The 24,367-nt window shown below is 37.3% G+C and overlaps 1 protein-coding gene across 1 annotated transcript in view; it reads left to right on the top strand.

Moving 5' to 3' along the window:
• The first annotated feature begins 13,408 nt into the window (after nucleotides 1-13,408).
• Nucleotides 13,409-24,367, top strand: part of wapl (cohesin release factor wings apart-like) — a 92,712-nt gene continuing 81,753 nt past the window's right edge. The window contains exon 1 of the mRNA XM_089088398.1: nucleotides 13,409-13,510. Coding sequence (XP_088944524.1) covers nucleotides 13,439-13,510 — 72 coding nt within the window. The 5' untranslated portion in view covers nucleotides 13,409-13,438. The remainder of the gene's footprint in view (nucleotides 13,511-24,367) is intronic.

The raw sequence follows: 24,367 nt of genomic DNA, 5'->3' as shown, positions 1-24,367 counted from the left end.
CCCTAATCTTATTATCATTTCCTCGTTTATAAATAACAAATTATTGAGTGTTTCAATAAAAATTTTTAAGGTTTACTGACCATTCACAAACTGGCACTCGTTGATCAAATTTCTCCTTAAAAAGAAGATTCTGCCGAGACTTTGGGAGTCTATCCTATCAAATCATGTACATAAAACTAGGACATCTGCGGAAATTTTGTGATAAACATCTTTAGCAGCCTCAGGATGTGAGACATGAGGTGGCGGCGACTGCGAAGCACTAAAACAGGAGGCACCACCGAAGACAGACTAAGCTTTCTGTTGACTTAAATTGCACTAATCTATCTTGCTGTTCGAGATAAGTTTGCTCGTAGCAGGGCCTTTTATAGTTTTCTTTGGGCTACCTGGCCGTAATCATTTTGAAATTCGTAATACCTTTTATTTTTCTTTCACACAAACTTCACCCACAAGCTTTCTTCTAGTTCTGGATCTTTTCCTTCATTCCGCAAACGTTTTCATGTGCTGATGATCTAAACAAATAAAATAGTTCTCCAAGCGTCCTTTCAGGTTTAAATGCAGTATCGCACTAATTCAAATTGCAATTCCTAGATTACTGAGAACTTGATTCCCTGTAAACTTTCCTCAGTGTTGACAAACCGGTAGGTCTGCATTTATATCGACGTCTGTATGTACTACAGAATTTTCTTTCGGAGTAACAACACAACCCAGGTTACTGGGCTTCATGCCTTCTTTTTTTAGTTGTCTTATCAAATAAAGTTTTAAAATAAGTATAATGTCGCAAAGCAGCAAAATTTTCGAATCTAGAAATAGAAAGTGTTTTTCTCCCTTGCAGTTTTAATTCTTCATACCCTCAGTTATATGATTTGTCCTATGCTTTTGAGAATAAGAGAGAGAGGTCTAGTTCTAAATAAGCTTAGTATAACCTTGCAATTCTATGGGCTCATGTATTAGCAAAATATGTCAGCTGTTTCCGATATTTTGGAAACAACATTTCCTAACGAGTTTTTTCTCACTAGAGCCAATGGAATTGACCCGGCTGACCGACACTTGAAAAATATCAAATTTTGCAAGGCTCCATCTGACAAGTCGTTTTCCAGGCGGCCAATTAGTTTTTGTCTGCTTCGCGCAGATGGGGCAAGCAATATCGTTGTCTTTGGCCATGGGAAGTCTTATGACACAGTCATGGACGGACAAAATATTAAGTTCTTGTCGACTTCTCGCAGATGAATCAAAAAATTTTGTAGTCCATTTCCCGACGAAAGCCAGACGCTAGATTGAACCGACAATAAACCAAGTTTTGTAGGGCTTGGCTCAAAAAGTCGCTTTCTAGGGGGGGGGGGGTGAGAGCAATTGTTTTCTGTTGACTTTGTGTAGATGAAGCAGTAAATTTTGTTGTTCTTCGCCCAATGGAAGTTTTTTATGACTAAACATTAGACCGACAAAATACCAAGTTTTGTAGGGCTCTACTCGACTAGTCATTTTTTAGGGGGCCAATGGGCTTCTGTCGACTTTGCACACATGAAATAATAAGTTTCGTTGGTCTTCGCCCGAAGAAAAATTCCAGAAGCTTCACTTCGCACCAAAAGATAGCGACTTTTGTCGGGCTTCGCCCGACAAAACTACCCTTACATTCTAGGACCTCTCACTTTGCCACTCAAGACTACGTTATTGTGAGAAGAATATGAATATATTTTTCTAGTTAATTGTTTTCGCAAGTTAGAATTGACCCTTTTGGTCGACAAAGTGCTATATTTTTTTGTGAGGGGGGGGGGGGCTAGTTTTGTTTTTGACAAGTGGGGGTTTCACAGGGATTTTTACTTTCGAGATATGGAGAAGAGGTAGATCAGATCCAGATGTAGACCCAGTCTGACGTTTAGAAAGGATAGTTCGGAAGAAGGTTTGTTTGTTTGTTTTTCTGGGGGGGGGGGGCTGAAATAGAGAACATGTGGATGTAGAACGATAATGATTGGGTAGGGGTGGTGCAAAATTGATTTTTTCTCTGGTCAATGAAAGACAAAATAAATTTTTACCTAGGTATTTGTGGCTGTAGATCCATCCCTTTAAGTCCCAATCATCTAGACGAACAAGGTCCCCGATATAGAAAAAACAATTTCACGTATAGTTTCATTTATATTTTAGTGAGAAAAAAGCGATGATTGTTATGTGTTTTGAAGAAACCCATGAGAAAAGTTTGCAGTGAAACATAAATAATATAGCCAAAATTTTATAATATTCTTATTATGTTCGCATTATATCATAACAAATAATTCAGTTCGGCTATCGAATTGGCTTTATAAAATTAGAGCTGTTTGCTGTGTCAAGATCAGCGAGTGTCTTAATTAGGCTGTACGGGAATGTAAATAAAAATTTATTTTTGTTGCATGCAAAAATATGCATTAGTGATAATGATCAGAGGCCATTATCACTAATAAAATCTTAGCAACATTAGCTATCAATTTGGAAGAATTTAACTGATATTAGTGACTATATTTTACAAACAACTAATCCTTTACAGTGCATTCGATGCAACGAAAACCGCCTCAACTGCAAGCAAATTGCAACGTAAAGGCGTTTACGCCCGTTTCTGGCCACAGAGGAATCAGGTATCAAGAACCCAAACAACAAATTGTAAAAATCGCCGTGGATATTTTTGAATTGTGTTTTTTAATTTTTCCTATATCTAATTCACGAATTGAGAATTCATCTTCTTCCGTTCAAGTTTGATGTTAATTTTGTTGCAGGGCAGTAATTTGTAGTGTGGCTCAATAAAACTCGAGTAATTTTTTGACTGGTATTTTGTTGTGTCGTCTCCAGGCTGGTTAGCAATTTTTCTACATCTTGCAAGAAATCGTTTTCATTTGCTTTAAGATTCCGTGGATCAAAACCGTCATTCCAATCATATTATTCTTACATTATCTGTATTAAAAATTATTCTAGAAATGTACAAAAAAGGTTTATATTTTGCACAAGAAAATGGTTTTGTTTTATACAAACCGATAATGAAATGATAATAAATAAAAACCGAACTTTCGAATGAAAGTTCAGTTTGGCTAGCCAATACTTACCTCATACGTTGGTATATCTATTAACAAAAGCTTCTCCGGTTTTGCAATACAAAGAACGGGGTTAAGACACCACAAATCCTCCGAAAAACTTTTTCACAACGATCCAATTCTTCTCACATGGCCAAATCAGATCAGTTTCTGTTTTGAACTAAATCCCTTATAATTCCTTAACTCTCTATGAGCGGGGAGGAGGGAGGGACTCTATGTGCCAACGTATGAGGTAAGTATCGGCTAGCCAAACTGAACTTTCATTCGAAAGTTCGGTTTTGGCGTCGCCATTACCTCATACGTTGGTACATCTATTAACAAAAGCTTAGATTCCAACCGATGTGGTGGAGGGGTTCATAAATCAACTAATATAAAAAATTAGTTTCAAAATCGAATATTCAAATGTATAAACTATAAAACTGTCTAAACCGCAACGAAATGTAGAGCATCGGTTCGATCTTCTATTTCATGAAGGTAGTGTTGCCTGGGGGTAGTCTGCGAAAACCAGCCAGTAGCACTCATTATATCAGCAAGTGGTACTGATTTTGATAGCGCCCATGACGCCGCCAGGGATCCTGAGTCGTGTGTTTTCCCTTTTCTACACTCTTCTTTTGCTGCCTCATATGCCATAGTTATGGCCTGCTTTATCCAAGAAGAAATGGTTCAAGCTGCCACCTCTCGTGGTGCTGTTTTTGAAAAAGGAATGAAGAACTTTTTTCTCCCTTTTCTGACCGCTACGTTAGCCTTTCGCTGTGTGTAGGCCGATAGTATTCTCACTGGACACAAAGCTGGATCTACATCTAGCGCGGGAAGAAGGATAGGAGAAGGTATCTCATGAGGCTTCACGGTTTTGGGTCTAAACGAAGGGAGAAACCTGAGAGTTACTGAATTATCCGAAAATTGTGCTCTACTGAAGGACAAGGCATGAAGTTCACTCCTTCGACGACCAGATGCGATGGCAGTAATGAATACTGTTTTAAGAGTAAGATCTTTCATATCAGTATTCCACATATCAAGAAATCGTGAAGTTCTAAAATACCTTAGAACAAGGCCAAGATCCCAATCAGGAATATCATGTTGTGTCCGCGGTGACTCGTGCCAAAAATTCTGTATCATTTTCGTCAAACAAGTATCTTTGCTGATATCTGTTCCTGTAGCTAGAGCTAGCGTTCCGCGTATTGCTGCTTTATAAACTTCTATCGTTGATAGTGTGAGGTTTCGACCCGTCTTTAGATATGTCATGAATTCTGCAACTGCCTGAGTACTGGTTTCGAGAGGATTAATCTTCCTTTCACTACACCAACCCACGAACACTTGCCATTTTCCATTCAAAAATTCAATTGTAGATCGTCGCTGGGCCAGGCAATTGTACGGCCTGATTTTTTAGAAAAATGCCTCTTTTTGATTCCATGTTCAATACCATCTAACAATTTAAATTTAGATTCATTAATGTTGGGTGGCGAAGTCCACTCAACCTGAGGACATCTGACTAATCATCGTGGGGCATATGCAAATCTACTAGCGGGTGGAGAAGATTCGTGTACCCAGATTGGAGAGACCATCACGGAGCAATTAGCGTTATTGGGCAGTTCACAGACTTTCGAACCTTCTCCAGAACCTGTGCGATCAGGGAAAATGGAGGGAAGGCATAGCTGTGTTTGTTCGACCAATTGCGGACACGGGCATCTGGGCCGATCGCAAGAGAATCTGGAACTGGTGAGAAATATACGTCGATCTTCCGGTTCAATCGAGTCATGAATCGATCGACTTCTGGCAATCCGTACTCTTTTGACAGGGCTCTGAAGACACTCTCGTATAGACTCCATTCCGTGGGCAGACCTTTTCCTTCTCGTGAAAGTGTGTCGGCTACTAGATTGAGTGACCCGGTGATGTGCCTTGCCCTCAAGTGAACGTTCAGGGCCATCGTAATCTCGAAGAGCTTTATGAATGCCTCCTCTAGGGAGAAAGAATGAGTTCCGCCCTCTTTGTTTATATAATTGACTTCTGCCAAGTTGTCTGTCGCTACCATGACTACCACGTTTCTTAGCTCCTCCGCAAATGCTTTGATTGTGTTGGCTACGGCTCTCCTCTCGAGGCAAAGTATATGAAGAGATTTTCTTCTGGAGACCAAGTCCCCGAAGTGTCTTCTAGATAGCCATCTTCTAGATAGATGTGGGTCCTCTAGATAGCCACCCCGTCCGTAGGTTGAGCTGTCGGTGAATATTGTTTTGGAAACAATAGGGGGCTTGAGAGGAAGGCCTTGACTCAGCCAATCTTTGTTCAGCCACGGTGAAAATGCCTCTTTTATCTCTGTTGTAATTAGGATGTTTAAATCTATGTTGTTCCAAGACCTGTCCCACAATCTGAGCATTAGTAACTGACAGTTCCTGAGATGTAGTCTGTTGAAAGGAATTGCTCTTGAGCCCGCGTTGATGAGTCCAATCAGCTTCATCAGTTGCCTTATTGAGGTATGTGATTTTTCCAGAGCTGCCTTGATTGCATGTATCAAGTTCTGAATCTTTTCCGGGGTTAGGTACACCCTCCTTACCTCCAGGTCTACCAGAAACCCGAGAAATATGATCCGTCGCATAGGTTGCAATTCTGATTCCTCGCTCAGCATGAACCCAAGTCTGTGCAGGAGAATCATCTGATTTCTCGCTCAGCATGAACCCAAGTCTGTGCTGGAGAATCATAATGGTCTTTACATTGTTCTGCACTAATGACTTGGTAATTCTGCAGAATCTATTTGTTCATGTAAGCATGCAATTGGATGGTTTGAATATGGCCATAGCTCACGATGGCACTTTGAACTGATAGATTTTGTTTTTGAAAGTGAACCCTAACCTCATTCTGTGAGTTAGGTCCTTAAAGTGGGCGGAAAACATGAAATATTTTCCAGAGATAATAATCTCGGTTTATTCCTAATCTCCTGAGACAAGTCAGGAATTGAGTTCGAGACAGTATCTCTTCTCATAAATATCAATTTTGAGTACGCTCTAGAAAAAATATTTGAAAGATGCTGCTGACACCTATTAACAGAATCCAAGAACTGTATCAGTTTTTGGGATAGTGTCAGGAGAGACGTTCTCTGCCTTTAACATCTTTATGACAGTACCTAACGTGAGGTCACTGTATGATACCATGCTCAGAGTCACTCGTGTGGAAGAATCTAAGGCCAAGAATGACTTTTTGTCAACTGATATGAACTGTGCTCTACTTATGTCCTCTACTTATGCAGTTGATGGTAACAAAATGACCTTTGGGTTTATGCGTGGTGCCTGTGAAGCTGAAAATGCGTCTTGACATTTGTAAGCTTTCGCTCGGTCCGGGATGCCGAAAGGGTCAAAGAAAGTACTACGTTTTGAGTTTGTAATTAGACGCTGGAAGTAAATTCAACTCTAATCACCAGAAAAACTTACCCCATGCCAGAACAGACCTGTAGGCCAGCGCTGTAGTCGTTACAATAATATGCAATGACGGTACGTACGTCCAAGGCGTCGTGACCTTATATAAAGGCGGTGTGTATTCCCAGAGTATTATGACCTTATGTAATAAGGGTCTGTACTCCCAAGGCGTTATGACCTTATGTAATGGTGGCCTGTATACCCAAGGTGTTATTACCTTATGTAATGCCGGTCTGTACGCCCAAGGCATTATGACCTTATTTAATGACGGTCTGTACACCCAAGGTGATTTGACCTAATGCAATGACGGCATGTGCACCCAAGGTGTTGTGACCCTATGTAATGACGGTCTGTATACCCAAGGTGTTATGAACTTACGTAATGGTAGTCTGTACACCTAATGATGTTATGACCTTATGTAATTCCGGTCTGTACGCCCAAGGCATTATGACCTTATGTAATAACGGCCTGTAAACCCTAGGTGTTATGACCTTGTGTAATGAGTATTATACCATACCATAAATATTGGGTTTAACACGCCCAAATGCTTAAAATACAAATAATTACAAATAAGATACAAAAATTCACTTATGTAATGTTTTGTTCCATGATTTTTGCGTACCACCAGGGTTGTCAGCTGCCAATATCTAAAAAGGGGTAAAAACTAAGGAAAAGGGGGAAGTTTTACTCAAAGAGTGCAAGTCCAAAACAAAGAATTGCGTGCGCCTGTGAAGCTAAAGGTGTGTCGTGACATTTGTAAGCTTTCGCTCGGCCCGGTATGTCGAGAGGATCGAAGAAAGTACCACGTTCTGAGGATGACTTATTCTTTGTTGTTGACTGCAGTTTTTCTGAGCGCTGCTTGATGAAGATTTTCAGCATTGGGAAGAAAGGTAACGTGATAAGCTGTGTTCTCTTGAATGGCTCAATTGCCAGAACCAGCTCTGCTGCCGAGCGAGGCTGTTGGACGGTAATGGTAGGCCTGGGGCAAATGGTGTCACCCAGTACTTCGTATACAAGGTCTAGCAACTCTGCCAAAGAGATCTTGTCATATGTTCCGGGATTGGTGTCTACCATCGACTGCTCGTCATCGAAATGTAAAGAATTATTGTCCTCATTCTCAGAATTGCCATCACCTATATCTTCTCGGTCTCTCGAGGCCGTTGTTGAGGGGCCCTCACCCCTATTAGTGTTGGAGGTGTGGTCACGCTCGGAAAAGGGTCTTCCGTCATTTTGTAAACAAACAATCTGTGACTTCATATTTTTCATTTCATCATGTAGTGATTATTTAAATAATTACGATATTATAAATACATAATTTTATCCAACTATAAAATCTTTATAATTAGATGCTTGGACTAATTTGAGCTGCAATCTCCAGACCAATTTATCCCTTGCCAGAAGGCCTATAAGACATAGGCGTTTTAACCTTGTGTAATGGTGGTCTGTACGCCCTAGGCGTTATGACCTTATGTAATGACGGCCTATACGCCCTAGGCGTTATGACCTTATGTAATGACGGCCTATACGCCCTATGTGTTATGACCTTATGTAATGACGGCCTATACGCCCTAGGCGTTATGACCTTATGTAATGACGGCCTGAACGCCTGGGGTTATGACCTTATGTAATGTCGGCCTATACGCCCTAGGCGTTATGACCTTATGTAATGACGGCCTGAACGCCTGGGGTTATGACATTATGTAATGACGGCCTGTACGCCCTAGGCGTTATGACCTTATGTAATGACGGCCTATACGCCCTAGGCGTTATGACCTTATGTAATGACGGTCTATACGGCCAAGCTGTTATGACCTTATGTAATTTATAAAATATAAACTTATGAAAGGTATTATCCATACCCAAATACTGGATTTACCGCAGCTAAACCATTAAAATACAAATAATTATATGGCCTACTAAACACAAGGCTCATACACGAACAAAACTATAAACTCATTTTCTTTTCTACTAAATAAAAAATGTTTTATATGTTAAACCAAAGAAACTACCTTGGATAGTGTCTATCCGTTTAACCCTGTGTACCACAAAACAGAAACTGATTTGATTCGGCCATGTGAGAGGAATTGGATCGTTGTGAAAACGTTTTTCGGAGGATTTGTGGTGTCTTAACCCCGTTTTTTGTATTGAGAAACCGGAGAAGCTTTTGTTAATAGATATACCAACGTATGAGGTAATGGCGACGCCAAACTTATATAATTGCATTAAGCCTATAACAGCTGTAAGTGCTGCGGTTTAATTTGCTAGTTTCTAAAGCAAAAAATGCTTAGAACATATAAAAAGCGCGGGCAGTATAATTATGTAGACAAGTTTTGTTTTAGTATTTTAATTTTTGTTTGTTTTCAACGTCTCTGTTTTACTGAAGACTCCAATAATTAGTTTATTTCATTAAAATCTGTAAAACTTAATGTTATGACGTATAATCCACCAAAATTAAAACTAAATTAATTACCAAACTTTTCGTAAAAATCGTTAAATGTATATGTACATTTTTATCACTGAAATTCAGCTGATAGAATTTGTTCTCTTTGAACTAGCGTGAAAAAAAGGATTTAGCTTCCAAATATCAAAAAAGTGTAAGAGGTGTCCATATCTGGATAGTCAAGGGGCATGGGCTATATAATAGTTTTTTTTTTGGGGGGGGGGGGGCAATTGCCTTCCCCCTTGATCCCCCCCCCCGAAACGAAGCATCTGGATTGGATGTCCTTTTCTATTGCGACTATCGTGGGCTCACGGACAAAATCATGAATGCGAAACAATACTTTTAAGTTATGTTTCTGGAATGGCCACACAATTTCTCAATTGTCAAAGACTGAGAAAGTGCTGAGAACATTGCAAAACAATCACTTCGAGCTTCTGGCTCTGTCGGAGGCTTGATGGCTAGACTTTGGAACAGACAAATTGAACGAAGAGTTATGATTAACTACAGTGGACCCCAAAAAGACATGAATACGGAGTTGCCTTAATGATGACAGAACAAACCTCTCAAACTCCGTTGATGTGGACTCCGATATCACCTAGAACCCTGAAGGCCCACTTCCTAAGTGCTCATGCGTAACTGTCAGTGGTAATATTCTATGAACCTACCAATAATGTACTTGACGAATCAAAGAACGAATTGTACAGAGCCCCCAACTGCGTAGTCGATGACATACCATAGCATAACATCGCACGTTTTCTAAGAGACTTTCACACGAAAGCACGGAATGATCGACCGTTTCCCCACAGGTTCTTGGCAAGCATGACCTGGTCTAGCAAAATGAAATGGAGAACTACTGATCGGTTTCGCACTCCTCAATGTCTTTGTAATAGGTGGGAGCCTATTTTCTTTCTTAGGCAACCCACCAGAGATTCCAGCTACACTGCTGTTCGCTTGGAACATCAATACGGATAATCCGTCATCCACCAAAATTACAGCACTACCAAAGAAGTTGAAAAATGGGAAGTCTCTCAGGGAAGACCGAATATTAGTGAAAACAATTAAAGTAACTATTCTGATCCGCATTTCTCTGAAAAGAAATGCTGAGAAAACAAAATATATGGCTACCACAGACTTACCCTTGAGCATCACATTTGGAGTTTAAGATATAGAGTAAATTGTTCATTTCAGATACCTTGAAAGCATAATGCAAAACACTAGATCGACCACAATAGAACTCTTCACAAGAATTTGCCAAACTAATGGAGCCTTCAATAGACTGCGAAAAAGCTTGTGGTCCCCGACCATCTCTTCATGGCTCAAAATGCGATTTTTTTAATAGCAATGCTATACCAGTTTTACTTTACGCTGTCGGAACCTGGAACCTGATCCAGGAACAAGAGAAAAAAATGCTTGTTTTCAAAAACTCATGTCTCGGAAGAATCTTTAACATCAACTGGCAGTAGAGGTTAACAATTCAGTGACAAGAAGAGCCAGCTTTTTTGGACAGATGTCATAAGAGATCGTCGATTGACGGATCGAGATACCGTATCCACGTACTACGTATGAGTAACCTTTGCCAACCTAATGCTGCGCTCTGCTAGCAACCACCGTGTTGACCCCGCAGCGTCAGACCCAGAAACACCCAGTGACGAACGGACCAGACAGATCTACGTATACTATACACGTTAATCCAACCTCGGGCAATACATACTTGGAGTAGCAAATCAACGAGAATATTGGCGTCTCTTTCTCGATACCTTGGGGGCCTATGGAGACGTGGCTGGATATAAGTCTAATGTAAGGTAACTGTATTTTGAAGTGCAAAATGTATAGCCGTTTTGGCATTGTAGGTGTTTTGTTCATCAAATGATTTTGTAAAAACCCTTAAATATGATTTTATTGTTTAAAGCAAGTGCAAAAGCACAATACTCAAAGGAGTGTGAAAAAAAGTTTCATCAAACTGCTATTCTAATAGAACATTTTTTCCTGAAGCAGTGATGGAAAAAAGTAAGACCTTAACGTAAAGCGCGGTATTTAGGAGACGTCTTGCCTCCTTATTCAATGGATAAATTGTCCGCTGAAAGCGGTTTTGTTGAAAATGACAATTTTTGCCAGAACTGAATTACAAACGCTATCTTATGTAAAAAAAAAAAATCTCTTTCGAATAGTTTAATTGATATTGCTTTGAAAAATCTCTAACTGCCTCTCTTTTGCAGTCTTACTTTGCCAAATTGTATATTTTTTGATTTCTTTAAAGCGATTTTGCCGAGTCACATACAGCATGGTCCGTTTTTCCGAAAAATGCTGATTTACTGAACCAAAGTATATGGTCAGATTCATGTGTACCGCAAAATTATAACCAAATAATGAGCTACATGATGCGAGACATCCTGAAGAAGCATTCACATGTCCAGGGTATAACAATGAAGTATTCTGAGCCTGGCTACTATTCAGGAAGTCAATTTTAGCTTATTGCCATTTTCAAAGGTGAAGTTACTACAGTTCAAGTAAGGACTATCCAAAAGGGTGTTCTATAAAACTTCGTTTGCGGATACTACTCCTTCTGTAGAGCTGATTGCACCAGAGGCTAGCCTAAGGAGGTCATTGCCCAATGTGCCAGTACTGAATGTTGTGGAAAGGCTGCTGCCTCCTGTACCTCTTAGCACAGTAGTTAATTTTCCAACAGTAAAAGTAAAAAACGTTGAATCGCTTTACTGTTTCATGCCAAAAGTAGATGTGGCATATGTGAGAAGTCGTGTTAAAAGTTTTAACAAAGCTGAGGTACCTAGTACTCCAGCTGAAATCACAGATTGTCCCAAAGTAGCCTTTGTCTCGAAAGATTAAAACCTGAAATTCCAAGAAGCTTATTGCTAAATGAGACCTTCCACTGATCTTTTGTTACATTTGTTCGTAAAACTCCTCAAAGGCTCACCTCAGGACAATAGAAATACGCCCAACGATGTAAGCAATTTTTCTTTTCTGAAACAAAAATGAACGCTCTAGTTATAGCCGATTTTGAGATACAACTGTCAAAATTTTCAAATTTGTTTTTCTCGTTTTTTTTTGGAAAACAGATTCGGCAAAACCGATTTCAGGCAACAAAATCCGTTTCTTTGTAAGTTTTAGGGCCACCCTTTTCTTTACTCTGTGAAACTTATTTTTTGCTTGATTTTTCTTCGTCTTCAATATTATATCTTGTGTAATATAAATATGAGGCGAGCTCTCTCCCTCAATGTCCTGGCCTTTTTTTTTGCCAAAGTTTAACTTTTGCGTGACAACGTTTCGAAAATAAAATGGCCACTGAAAAGATAACCTCTTAGGTTTTTTTTTATTTCTTAAGAGAAGGCTAAAATACCAAAATAATTTTTAAGAAAGTAATATTTATTCTTTTAGAGGAGAATTCGTTAGAAAAACATGTTGACAAAATGCCAATTTAGCATCGGTAGAGATCAAAACAATAAGAGAGTTATTTCACCAAGCATCAAATAGTTCGTAGTAACGAACTGTAAATAAAGCATATCATCTGTCTATTGTGACCAAAACACCATAAAATCCAATTTTGACAGCTAAAGAATTTGGATTTAAGAAGATTTTCGGATTCTTAACATTCAAAGATTTTAAAATCATCCATAAGATGTTCTTGAAAATCTGTAAAAATAGGAAATTTAAAAGAAAATTAAAACCAAATCCCTAAATAGGGTGTAGTATTGAAGAAATTATATGATCATATTCAGCACGTATAAGGAACCTAGTACAGAAGTTTCCATTTCCTATGTACATTCTTTTCTAAGGAATTTTATAACAGGTGCGTGTTTATTTATTTGTTTTTTTTTGTTTTTTTTATTAAGGAGCGATAATATTGAACTATATAATATTCAATAGAGGAGAGAGCTGATTGGAATGTAGATTAGAAGCCCTAATGACTTTTTATCGCAAGAATTTGTTTAGTATGAAGTAAGAATTACATTTACATGATAGTATTAGGTGGTTTAAAGCACCCCTCATGCTAAGAGTTTTGCTATTCTTTCGTACAAAGGATCGGTGGCTGTATTTGGTAATAAATATTATGTGTACCTGCACAAAGGCTGAAGAAAAAGGGCATCACTTCCAATTGATTAACTACTTCCTTACAAGTCATAGTTATGACTAAAGACTTATTATACTAATAGAGAGTCATTCCAATTGAATGGTTTCTTGTTTTATTAAGGACTTGTAAGGAATGACTCCTTCCCCCTAAATTGAGCTAGTGAATGGTAAGGACTTGCTGATTTAGCCAGTTCTTATCACTCCGTAACTTTACTGAACAAGGAAGGAATTATTTCTAAACAAAGGAAGAATAGCTTGCCTACTCCTCCGCAGGTAACTAAAGCTAACATCATTCCTTACTCAAACATAGAAAGTGACGAATGGTAAGGAATGACGCCTTCTTAATAAAACAGGCCTTTAGGACGGAATAATGCTATTTAATTAAAACATAAAGATGGTGTTGATTGTTTCAACAGCATTATCGAGAAGAAAGCCAAAAATTTCAAATCTTAAAAATGTCAAAAAAATCTTTTTTTTCCAACCGCAAGAAGGCACAAGGTCCCAGTATTCAATTCGTTACTGCTCAAGTATGTATTTGCCGTTTTATTTCTAAACTACACATCTGTCTTTATTTTCTAGTAAGGCCAAGTTTGATTGCTTTACATTGTCCTTCCTAGCTAGACCTACAAGAAAGTCCACAGGGAATTTTGATGTGAATATTTAAAACATGAACTATCTAACGGTAAAATTCAACTTTACCTACTTTGGAATATCTTAGAAAGCAGTTAGGTTAGGAAAATAAAACTTTCAGGGATGGGTCTAGAAGCTAAAGTAGGGTAAAAAAAACAAAACAGTATCCAATTGAGCAAAATTATTTAAAACTAAAACCCTCAGACCCTGTTATCCAAGAAAAATTGGGAAGAATTGCATATATCAATGAAAAGTCTACCTATTAAAATTGTGACAAAACAACATTTTGCCTTAGTTTTCAGTTATAAGTTTCTTTTTCTGAAAATACAATTCCTGTTATGTGAGCAGAATTTTCAGCCATATAAATGTTTTTTATTTCAAAATTTAGGAAATGTAGTTTATTTGCATATCTTTAAAACTTTATAATTTGGGATTCACCAAATTTGTGAAGCTGAGAACATTTTTGTTGTACTTCATTTAAGCAGAAGATCTATTTTGCAAGGTTTCAATTTTATAACACACAGATTTTTAGGGGTTAATCAAAGGTCAGGACACTCTAAAGGGAGAAGGAGTAGAGATGGGTACTTCAAAATACCTTCCTGGGACATACTTTAGCCTATAGACCCATCCCTGAAAGTTTCATTTTCCTAACCTAACCCCCTTCCAAGACTTTTGGAATTTGAATTGGCTTGGTTAGCCTATAATAAAGAGTTAAGGATTTTTGTAGGCCTAGGCTATTCAAAATTAGCCTAGCCAATGAGCTTAAGGTATTAATTACCAACTGCTCTAAAATGGATATGGGTAAAACTATAAACTAAAACAAGAATGCACTGCAAAATTCTTTGCAATAGAATCTCAGACAAATGAGGGAACTCTGAAGCAAAGTGCAAAAACTGCATTTTGACTGCCTATTTTTGAATTTAATTGTAATCTTTCATTTGGACCCTAGGTAACATACAGAAAAAAGCATGGTTTAGATGCATGAGCAGGCAACCACATAAGGAGACATGTTAAGATAACAGTTCTTACTTCATAATATGCATAATAATTTTAGTTAATATATTTTTCAGCAGAAGAACCTTTATCTTTACTTCTTTCCTTGTTCTCCCAGTTTTTCTAAGAAATTCATGAATTTCTTAGAACCTATATATTAACAAAGTATATGTCCCCACTCCCCTAATGTGCAATTATATACCCATAATTACATTCAGAATCTAAACATAACCATCATTTGAATCACATATGAACTTTACCACACCACCATGATGTGCAAATGTATACCCTGATTTGAAGATATTTAGAGGTGAGGTAAAGTTCATTTGTGATGCAAATGAAAGTTATGTTTAGATTCAGAATGCAATTCTGAGTAGGCTATATATTTGCACATTAGGGGGTGGAGGTATATACTCTGTTAACATAGGTTCTAAGAAATTCATGAATTTCTTTGAAAAACAAAGGAAAGAAGTGAAGATAAAGGGGTACTTGAGTATTAAATGTACTCTTTTATATAATGCAATGAAACCAGTCACAAAAAATTAGCTAAATTAATTTAAGAGACAGGTTAATTTAAGAGACTGCTGTAGAGTCATGCAATGCAAAGCAAGGTTTTCATTGCATTATGATATTTAAACTTTTTTTTTTGGGGGTTTGGGGGGGGGGGGGAAGATACCTAGGTTAGGTTACCTATTTAATGTATGGTATGCTGTTCACCAATTACCAATTAGAACCAATTACCACTATTCACCAATTAGATTGGGCAAGAATTCTTTGCTTAGCAATTGACTTAGCTTGTCTACTGATCTAATTTTCATTAAAGGTGTGGAAAGATGATCTTATTTAAACTGAAGAAAAACTTTATCTCCTGTATCTCTATTAAAAGCAAGGTCTCTATTTACTGATTTGTTTAAAATTTCAATTGCCTCCAAAAAGAATGTGGGAAGCCATTTGCTTCATATATTAAAGCTGCCTCATCAAAAAGAACTACATGATCTGGATTTTCAACAATTTAGAGGGTCAAAGCAGAATCAATAGCCCTTTTCTAAGATTTATCCCACTTTTCAACAAATTGCTACCAAATGAGTTGTTACTGACCACAGTGTCTAAAAAAAATTCTTATTCTAGTTTAACAGCCCTTGTGTTTAGACAGTTGTTAAAAAGAATCTTCAGATAAATACAGAATTAGCTCTAAAGAAAAGACAATTGGAGGGAGGTGGTAGAAATTGATATATAATCCTCAGGGCTGTATCCAGGACTTTCATTTAGGAAGGTGGGGGGTGGGGCTTCAAAACAAGCACAGTCACTTGAATTTAAATCTAAGTCTAAAGGAGTTTGCAAGCAAATCCAATTGAAAACTGTCTTAATGACTGTGAAAGTGACTGAATGTTCTACTCTTATGATCCAATACTTAGTTAATCAAAGTCATCAAAGTGTTACAAACCTTTTTTTTTAATTATATTTGGTAATTTTATAAATAAATGACAAATAGCATGCATATGGTTTGAGGAATATGGCTGATACAGCTATTTAAATATTCAAGGCTGTTAGGGTAACATTTCTTAGGTCTCAAGTTAGAGAAAAAAGGGACTAATATGATTTTACTCCGAAATAATGGTAAATGTGATTTACTTATTTTATTTTTGTGTACAAAATACATGTCTGAAATCAGGCACTGTCCAATTGCTGAGGTATTACTCTAGGCACAAGATTGCAAAAGGGATAAACTAGACAGTTAATTAAATTGATGAAACTGTAGATGATGTGGTTCCATTGTAACTGAACCCCAAACAACTGAACCACCAGTGTGCAACTGAACCAGAGTGCAAGTGAACCACTGTGCAATTGAACCACCATGCAACTGAGCTCTCATGCAGCTTAACCCTTGTGCAACTCAACCCCATTTAACTAAACCCCGTGTAACTGAACCCTTGTGCAAGTGAACCACCATACTGACCCTCTGACCATGTATTTATTTTTCCATATGTAACCCTCTGGCCATGTAATTTATGTGTGCAGTAGCTACAAACTTAATGCTGTGCATCCCATGAATTTGACATGCACCCAATTATTTATGTTTATTACAATGCTATCACACAATTCCAACATTCAAGCATTACCATGGTTGCTGGTAAGGGGGAGGCAGGGGGCATGCCCCCCCCCCCCCCCCTGGAAATTTGGGACTATAAAGTAATTATAATTAAACCAAAGGAAAGAAAGCAGAATAGGGATAAACCATGGACAAAATGTTTGTTGCCCCATTGTTGACTACCTGCCAATAGATTTTGACCCATAATAAGGAAAATATAAGTTCTAATTTGTAACTGAGTAACCCCTAACCAGTTTTCCCCAAACATTTTTTCTATATGATTTGGTACATTTAGTCAAAGAATCAGCTTTTTATTGTGATCCTAAATATGTAGTTGTCTATTAATAATTAGTGCAGTTATTAGAACAGAAGAAAGTTCATATAATTACAGAAAACACAATGAAAACAACTTAATAAGGGGCAATGTCGGTAAGAATATGCCGTCAACTTTTGCTTGCATTGCAAGAGTACCCATGAGCTGATATATGAAACCACTATAATCAGAAATGTTTCCCCTGAATGGAATGCTGGGAATTTCTGTATTTTCCCCCCTGAATGGATACGTTTTTTGTGTTTTATTATCAAATTTTTTTCCAGGGGTGATTGTGTTTATCTAGCTGTTATTTTGAAAAAGATTTAATTTTTTTACAGTTATGAAGTATAAAGGTGTCAAATATACTGGCTTTTGGTATTTAAAATTAAATTCAAAATATTGAATAAACATTTTTTATTTGATTTTCTTCATCTTAGTTTTTAATGTTTTACTTTGAACAAAACTACTTTGATAATGCTTTACTTTTTATAAACACTGAGTCTAAAGGCATTAAATATTTTGGTGTTTGATAACCAAGTTCAATACTGTTGATATGATTAAAAAAATATCCATCCAACGCTTCAGCATTGCTCAACAGAATTGAATGCTGGAAGTTTATATCTTAATTTTTGTATGTACACCATTGTTTTGTGTATTTTTTGTAGTTACTTACTTTTTTCATTTATATACACGTTTACTTTAATTGAGATATTTTTTCCATTGCGTTTAGAAAATAATTTGTCTCTAAGCTTCATTAAGTAAAGAAAAGACACAAGTTTTTTCAACTGAAAGTAAGGAGCAACATTAAAACTTAAAATGACCAGAAATTATTACATATATGAGGGGAGTTGGCCCCCCCCCCCCTCAACACTTTGCTTTTCACGCTACTGTTTTTTTGGCACTTCAAAAAAAATTACTTATTGTTCTAATTAAACGACCCTTGAGTTTAAGGAGTCGTTTTTTAAAGAATTCGGACAAAATTTAAACTTTTGCATAAAGAGTGAGATGTTGAAGAGTGGGCAACCCCCCTCATATATGTAATAACTTCTGTTCGTTTTAAGTTTTAATGTTGCTCCTTACTTTCAGTTGAAAAAACTTCAACTAAACAAAAAAAACTTGTTTTTTAAATTTCTGATTGGCTTTTAAATAATGCAAGGATACCTGGCTCCACCCCCATGGAAAAATCCCCCTCCCCATAGAAATATTCTCTGGACAATTCAATCATGGCGAAAATCTACCGCAAACAATTACCTTTAACATCCCCACGCATAAAATTGAATTGGTAAAGAGAAAGCAAGACATATAAAGAAACTTCATATATGAATTCTGGCAAATTCACCCAGCGTAAAATTTCCTCTTAAAATTTCACCCCCTGGAAACTATCATCTCCATTGAAAATTCTCCCAGCACAAAATTTGTCCTCCCCTCCCTACCCAAAAAATGCATGCATACTTCCTGATAAGAAATAAAACAATGGGCAAATTTTATAACTTAAAAACCTTTCCCCAGGGGCTGTAGGGGGTTATTTTATCTCCAAAGACATACTTATTATGCTTTTCAACTATGCTGAACAATTCAGCTATCTCAAAATTTTGATCAGACGATTTTGGGGAAAAAGTGGCGTGGGAGGGGGCCTAGTTGCCCTCCAATTTTTTGGTCACTCAAAAAGAGCACTAGAATTTTTCATTTCCTTTAGTATGAGTCCTCTCTTGACGTTCTAGGCCCACTGGGTCCCTCCATACGATCACCCCCGGAAAAAAAAAACAAATTAACATGCATCTGTCATTTTTCTTCTGGTAAAAATTGCAATATTCCACATTTTTGCAGATACGAGTTTGAAACATCTACAGTAGGGTTCTTTGACATGCTGAATCTAATGGTGTGGTTTTCATTAAAATTATATGACTTCAAGGGGGTCTTTTCTTATTTTTTCGAAAATTTGACAACAGGCTCGTAGGTAAGACTAAATCTAATGAAATTAATATATTTGGAATCAGCATAATAAATCAATTTTTTTGATATATCTATTGGTATCAAAATTCCGTTTTTTAGAGTTTTCTCGACACCTTCCTCATTAAAATTTTTTTGTAGTGCTTTGAATTTTTTTTCCCAATTGCAAATTTTCTTAGAAATTTGGGAAAAGGCCAAACTTCACAGTAAATAATAAGAAGCTAAGGAGGAGACGACCCCCTTCATGCAAAGAACAATCTGTTCAAATAGGTTTAAAATCTGTTCCTTGCTTTCAATTGAAAAGTTTTTTTTAATTTAATTTCTGATTGTTTTCCAAATCATACCCAGGCTTAACCAAGATATAATTTGAGATACTGGTCCCTTAAATCCCTGGTCAATTACTTTTAAATGTTTAAATCAATAATTGTATGTTGATTAGTACCGTTCTACGTTTAAATTTGCAATTTAGATTTTGGATAAAATTTGAATATAGCCCACTTAAAAAATTGGCAATGAATAGCAATTTTGGTTAAAAGTCCATACTAATATTAGTACTAAAGAATTTCGGTTGGATGAAAAGGAGTATTAGTGTTTGTATGGTATGAAATTCTGTGAGACTTTTGATCTTCTATATAAATGAAGCCGTCACAACCTCTACAAAAGGATTTTCTTATCAATAAATACATTACATGTATTTTTTTAAATACATTGAAGTACTTCATATAAATTAAAAAGAAAAAAGAAAAAATATTACCATTTAAACTTGCTGAAAACAAAGTTCCCAGCAGTATTTGCCACCCCAAAGAAATTTCATGGCGGGGCTGATGATGGCCTGCTTTGCCTTTTCTACCTCTATGCTGGTAGATATGGGAATGTAACATATGAGCTGTATAGAGAAACATTTTAATTAATTCCCACTCCCCCCCCCTACCTCTATCAACATTTATTTAAAGCCTCATGAATAGTAAACAGTTTGTCCACTAAAATGTACTTTTTTAGGAATCCACCCTACCCCCGCCTAAACAATGACTCCCCCCCTCCTCATTATAGCTGATACGCAATTGCAGATCACCAAACATAGCCTAATTTCATTACAAATAAAGCAAATAAACTTGGTTGAATCGAGTATTGACAACGTGTGGCATTGCTTCTTTTGCACATGGAAAGCCTAAAATACAGTTATTGATACTTTTAAATCACTTAGCTTATCAAAATTTTAAATTGATTGCAAATTCGTCCTCTTCGGGGTAAAGTTTTAGATTGGTGCTGTAAACCAACTAAACTGTCCCCCAACCCCCACAGCTATTTTGGCGTCTGCCCCCCCCCCGGGAAAATTTTCTGCCGGCGCCCTTGAGCACTACCCAATCTAGGAAAACTCAAACTTAAACTTTATTTAAACTACATAAAAATACAAAAAAAGATTAACCCCCAAACGAGAGCAGAGCTCGTAAGATTGGGTATTTAAATAATGGGACATACGCAAAACAAAACAACTCGTCATAATAATAATAATAGCAAAATTAACTTAATTAACAAAAAAAACAATAACAACAAAAACTTAGGAAACTAGGAATAAAAGAAAAGAAAGGAAAAAAGAAATGCTGGACAAGAAAGAAATGCTGGGCAAGAGGGGAATGAAAGGCCGTCCCATTGTGGATACAAATCATAAAACACAAACAAAAATATCATAATTTTTAATAAACATTAAAAAACAGTCTTTACTAATTGCTTCTTTAAATACAGCTGAGATTTTTGGGATTGATCAATCTGAGTTTTATCATTTAGCTTATATTTATTCGCAATGAATGGTATTAGGCACCTTAGTGAAAATCTTGAACTTTCACATATTACAAAAAGAATTCGATATAATGCCGCCCTCAAACGAGCCGGATGAGGGAACAAAATGACCAAAAAATTGTTATAGAAATAATTTTTAGGATTTTGAATTTGAAAATTCCATAAAGAAATATTTACATCACGTGTACGTTTTAAATCCTACAAATCATAGGCAGCACAATCGCCCTGCCAAGTAAAGAACGATGTTGGCACAATGTATTATTTATTTATTTTTTTCCCTTTATACCAGGGTACTTCGTATCTAAGGAGTTGTCGCAGAAACTCCGAAAAGGGCTCATTCGATTGGAAATTGGAGTGGCTGGTGCCCTTTTTAATAGTCAAAAGTTATTAAAAGACAGCTAACATCCCTTCTATGCCCACCATTTCCCCAAACACATTCCATCAAAATTTTGAGATAGCCATTTTGTTCAGCATAGTTGATTTCCAGATAGAAATTATATTTTTGAGGACACTCCCCCACAGCCCTCAGGGCAAGGGTTGTAAGTTATGCCCTGGAGGCATATAAGGGTTTTATAGAAAGCGTTGTCATAGAAACTTCAAAAAAAGGGTCATACGATTGGAAACTCAAAGGGCTAGTGCCGTTTTTATTAGGCAAAAGTGATTGGAGGGCAACTCACCCCCCTCTCACGCCCACCTTTTCCCCAACCACAACCAATCAAAATTTTGTGATAGCCATTTTGTTCAACGTAGCTGAAAGTTCTGGAAATTATGTCCTTGAGGATGACAACCCCCCCCCCCTCCCAGCCGTCAGGGCAAGGGTTGTAAGTTATGCCCTGGGGGTATATAAGGTTTTTATAGAAAGCGATGTCATAGAAACTTCGAAAAGGGCTCATTTGATTGGAAATTGAAATGGCTAGCGCCCTTTTTAATAGTCGAAAGTGATCGGAAGGCAACTAAAACCCCTTCATGCCCACCATTTATCCAAATACATCCAACCAAAATTTTGAGATATCCATTTTGTTCAAAGTAGTTGAAAGGTCCAGAAATTATGTCTTTGAGGATGCCACTCTTCCCACAGCCCACAGGGTAAGGGTTGTAAGTTATGCCCTGGGGGCATATAAGGTTTTTATTGAAAGCTTTGTCATATAAACTTGAAAAAGGGCTCATTCGATAGAAAATTCAAAGGACTAGTGCCCTTTTTAATAGTCGAAAGTGATTTGAGGGCAACTACCCCCCTGCCGCTCACGCCCACCTTTTCCCCAAACACGTCCAATCAAAATTTTTGGATATGCAGTTTGTTCAACGTAGTTGAAAGTTTTAGAAATTAGAACTTTGAGGACGATAACCCCCTCAGAGCCCTTGGGGCAAGGGTTATAAGTTATTCCCTGGGGCCATATAATATTTTTATAAATAGTAATGTTGTAGAAACTTCAAAAAGGGCTCGTTCGATTGGAAAATAGAAGGGCTTGTGCCCCTTTTAATAGTCGAAAGTGATAGGAGGGTAACTAACACCTCCTCTCAAACCCAACCAAACACATCCAATCAAAATTTTCAGATATCTATTTTTTTCGACGTAGTTAAAAAGTCCGGAAATTATTTTCTTCAGGATGACACTCCCCCCCCCCCCCCACATCCCTCAGGGCAAGGGTTGTAAGTTATGCCCTGGGGGCATATACGTTTTTTTTAATAGAAAGCGTTGTTGTAGAAAATTCAAAAAGGAATCATTCGATTTTGCGCCCAATAGCACTTTCGACTATTAAAAACGGCACTAGCCATTTAAATTTCCAATTGAATGAGCCCTTTTTGAAGTTTCTACGACAACGCGTTATATAAAAACCTTAAAATGGCTATCTCAAAGTTTTGATTAGATGTGTTTGGGGAAAAGGTGGGCGTGAGAGGCGGGTTACTTGCCCTCTAATCACTTTCGGCTATTAAAAAGGGAACTAGGCCTTTGAATTTCCAATAGAATGAGCCTTTTTTGAAGTTTCTACAACAGCGCCTTCTATAAAAAAAACTGTATATGCCCCCAGGGCATAACTAACAACCCTTGCCCTAAGGGCTATGGGGAACTGTCCTCCTCAAAAACATAATTTATATCTGGAAGTCAACTACGCTGAACAAAATGGCTATCTCAAAATTTTGATTGGATATGTTTCGGGAAATGTTGGGGGTTGACGGGGTTGTAGTTGCCTTACAAACACTTTCGACTATTCAAAGGGCACAATCCACTCCAATTTCCAATTGAATGAGCCCTTTTCGAAGTTTCTACGACAACTTCTTCGATACGTAGTACTTCTTTGATACAATGTATTATTAATAAATAATACACTGTGCCAACATCGTTCTTATATACCCCCAGAGCATAACTTAAAACCCTTTCTCTGAGGGTTTTGGGGGAGTGTCCTCCTCTTTACTTAGTCCCCGTTTCTTGTCTCGTTCTCGAGTGTCCCCGTTCTTTACTTAGGCAGCGCGGGCGCGCTGCCTATGATTTATACAATAACTTTCTATATATAGCTTATATGCCCCCAGGGCATAACTTACAACCCTAGCACTGAGGGCTCTGAGGGGGTTATTATCCGAAAAAACCTAATTTCCAGAACGTTCAACTACGTTGAGCAAAATGGATATCTCAAAATTTTGATTGTATGTGTTTTGGAAAATGGTGGGCGTGAGAGGGGTGTTAGTCGCTATCCTATCACTTTCAACTATTAAAAAAGGCACTAGCCCTTTAATTTCAAATTGAATTAGCCCTTTTGAAGTTTCTAAGACAGCACTTTCAATAAAAACTTTATTTGCCCCCAGGGCATAACTTACAACCCTTGCACTGAGGGCTCTGATTGGGTTATCATCCTAAAAGGCCTAATTTCAAGAACTTTCAACTAAGTTGAACAAAATGGGTATCTCAAAATTTTGATTGGATGTGTTTGGGAAAATGGTGGGCGTGAGAGGGGCGTTAGTCACTATCCAATCACTTCAAATATCAAAAAAGGCACTAACCCTTTCAATTTCCATTTCAATTTCCGATTGAATGAATTTCAATTGGAAATTGAAATGGCTAGTGCCCTTTTTAATAGTCAAAAGTGATTGGAGGACAAGAAACCCCCCTCTCATGCCCACCATTTCCCAAAAACACATCCAATCAAAATTTTGAGATAAAAATTTTGTTCAACGTAGTTGAAAGTTCTGGAAATTATGTATTTAAGGATGACAAATCCCCCAGAGTCTCCAGGGTGCAAAAAGTGCAAATTTTGTTCTGGCCTTGGGAAGGCATAGTGGTTTTGCGCCCAACTTATGTTAATTTCTGCTCGTTTTGAGTTTGACTCGGTTATTTATTGTAATTTCTTTTCGTTTTGGGTTTCATTTATTTATCAATGCTGATTTGTGGTAGTTTTACGCTTGGTAGATTATTTGATTTTATTTGTACTCATTTTTGGTTTAATGGATTTTTGCTTTTCTTTTAAAAAACTATTTTGTGGAAAAATTTTTTTGAATTAATTTATGTTCGTTTTATATTGACAAAGTCTTTTCAGGGAAAAATAAAACAATTCGCTAAAGCTTTTCGTTTTTTAAGACTTTATAGTTTGGGCTGCTGTTTGTATGCTGGAGAAAAAT

The sequence above is a fragment of the Artemia sp. Qi Xiang Cuo genome, chromosome 4, assembly GCF_049724085.1.
Source record: "Artemia sp. Qi Xiang Cuo chromosome 4, ASM4972408v1, whole genome shotgun sequence".
Taxonomy (NCBI): domain Eukaryota; kingdom Metazoa; phylum Arthropoda; class Branchiopoda; order Anostraca; family Artemiidae; genus Artemia; species Artemia sp. Qi Xiang Cuo.
Note: the sequence above shows the minus strand (reverse complement) of the source record. Positions and strands in the feature narration are given on the sequence as shown.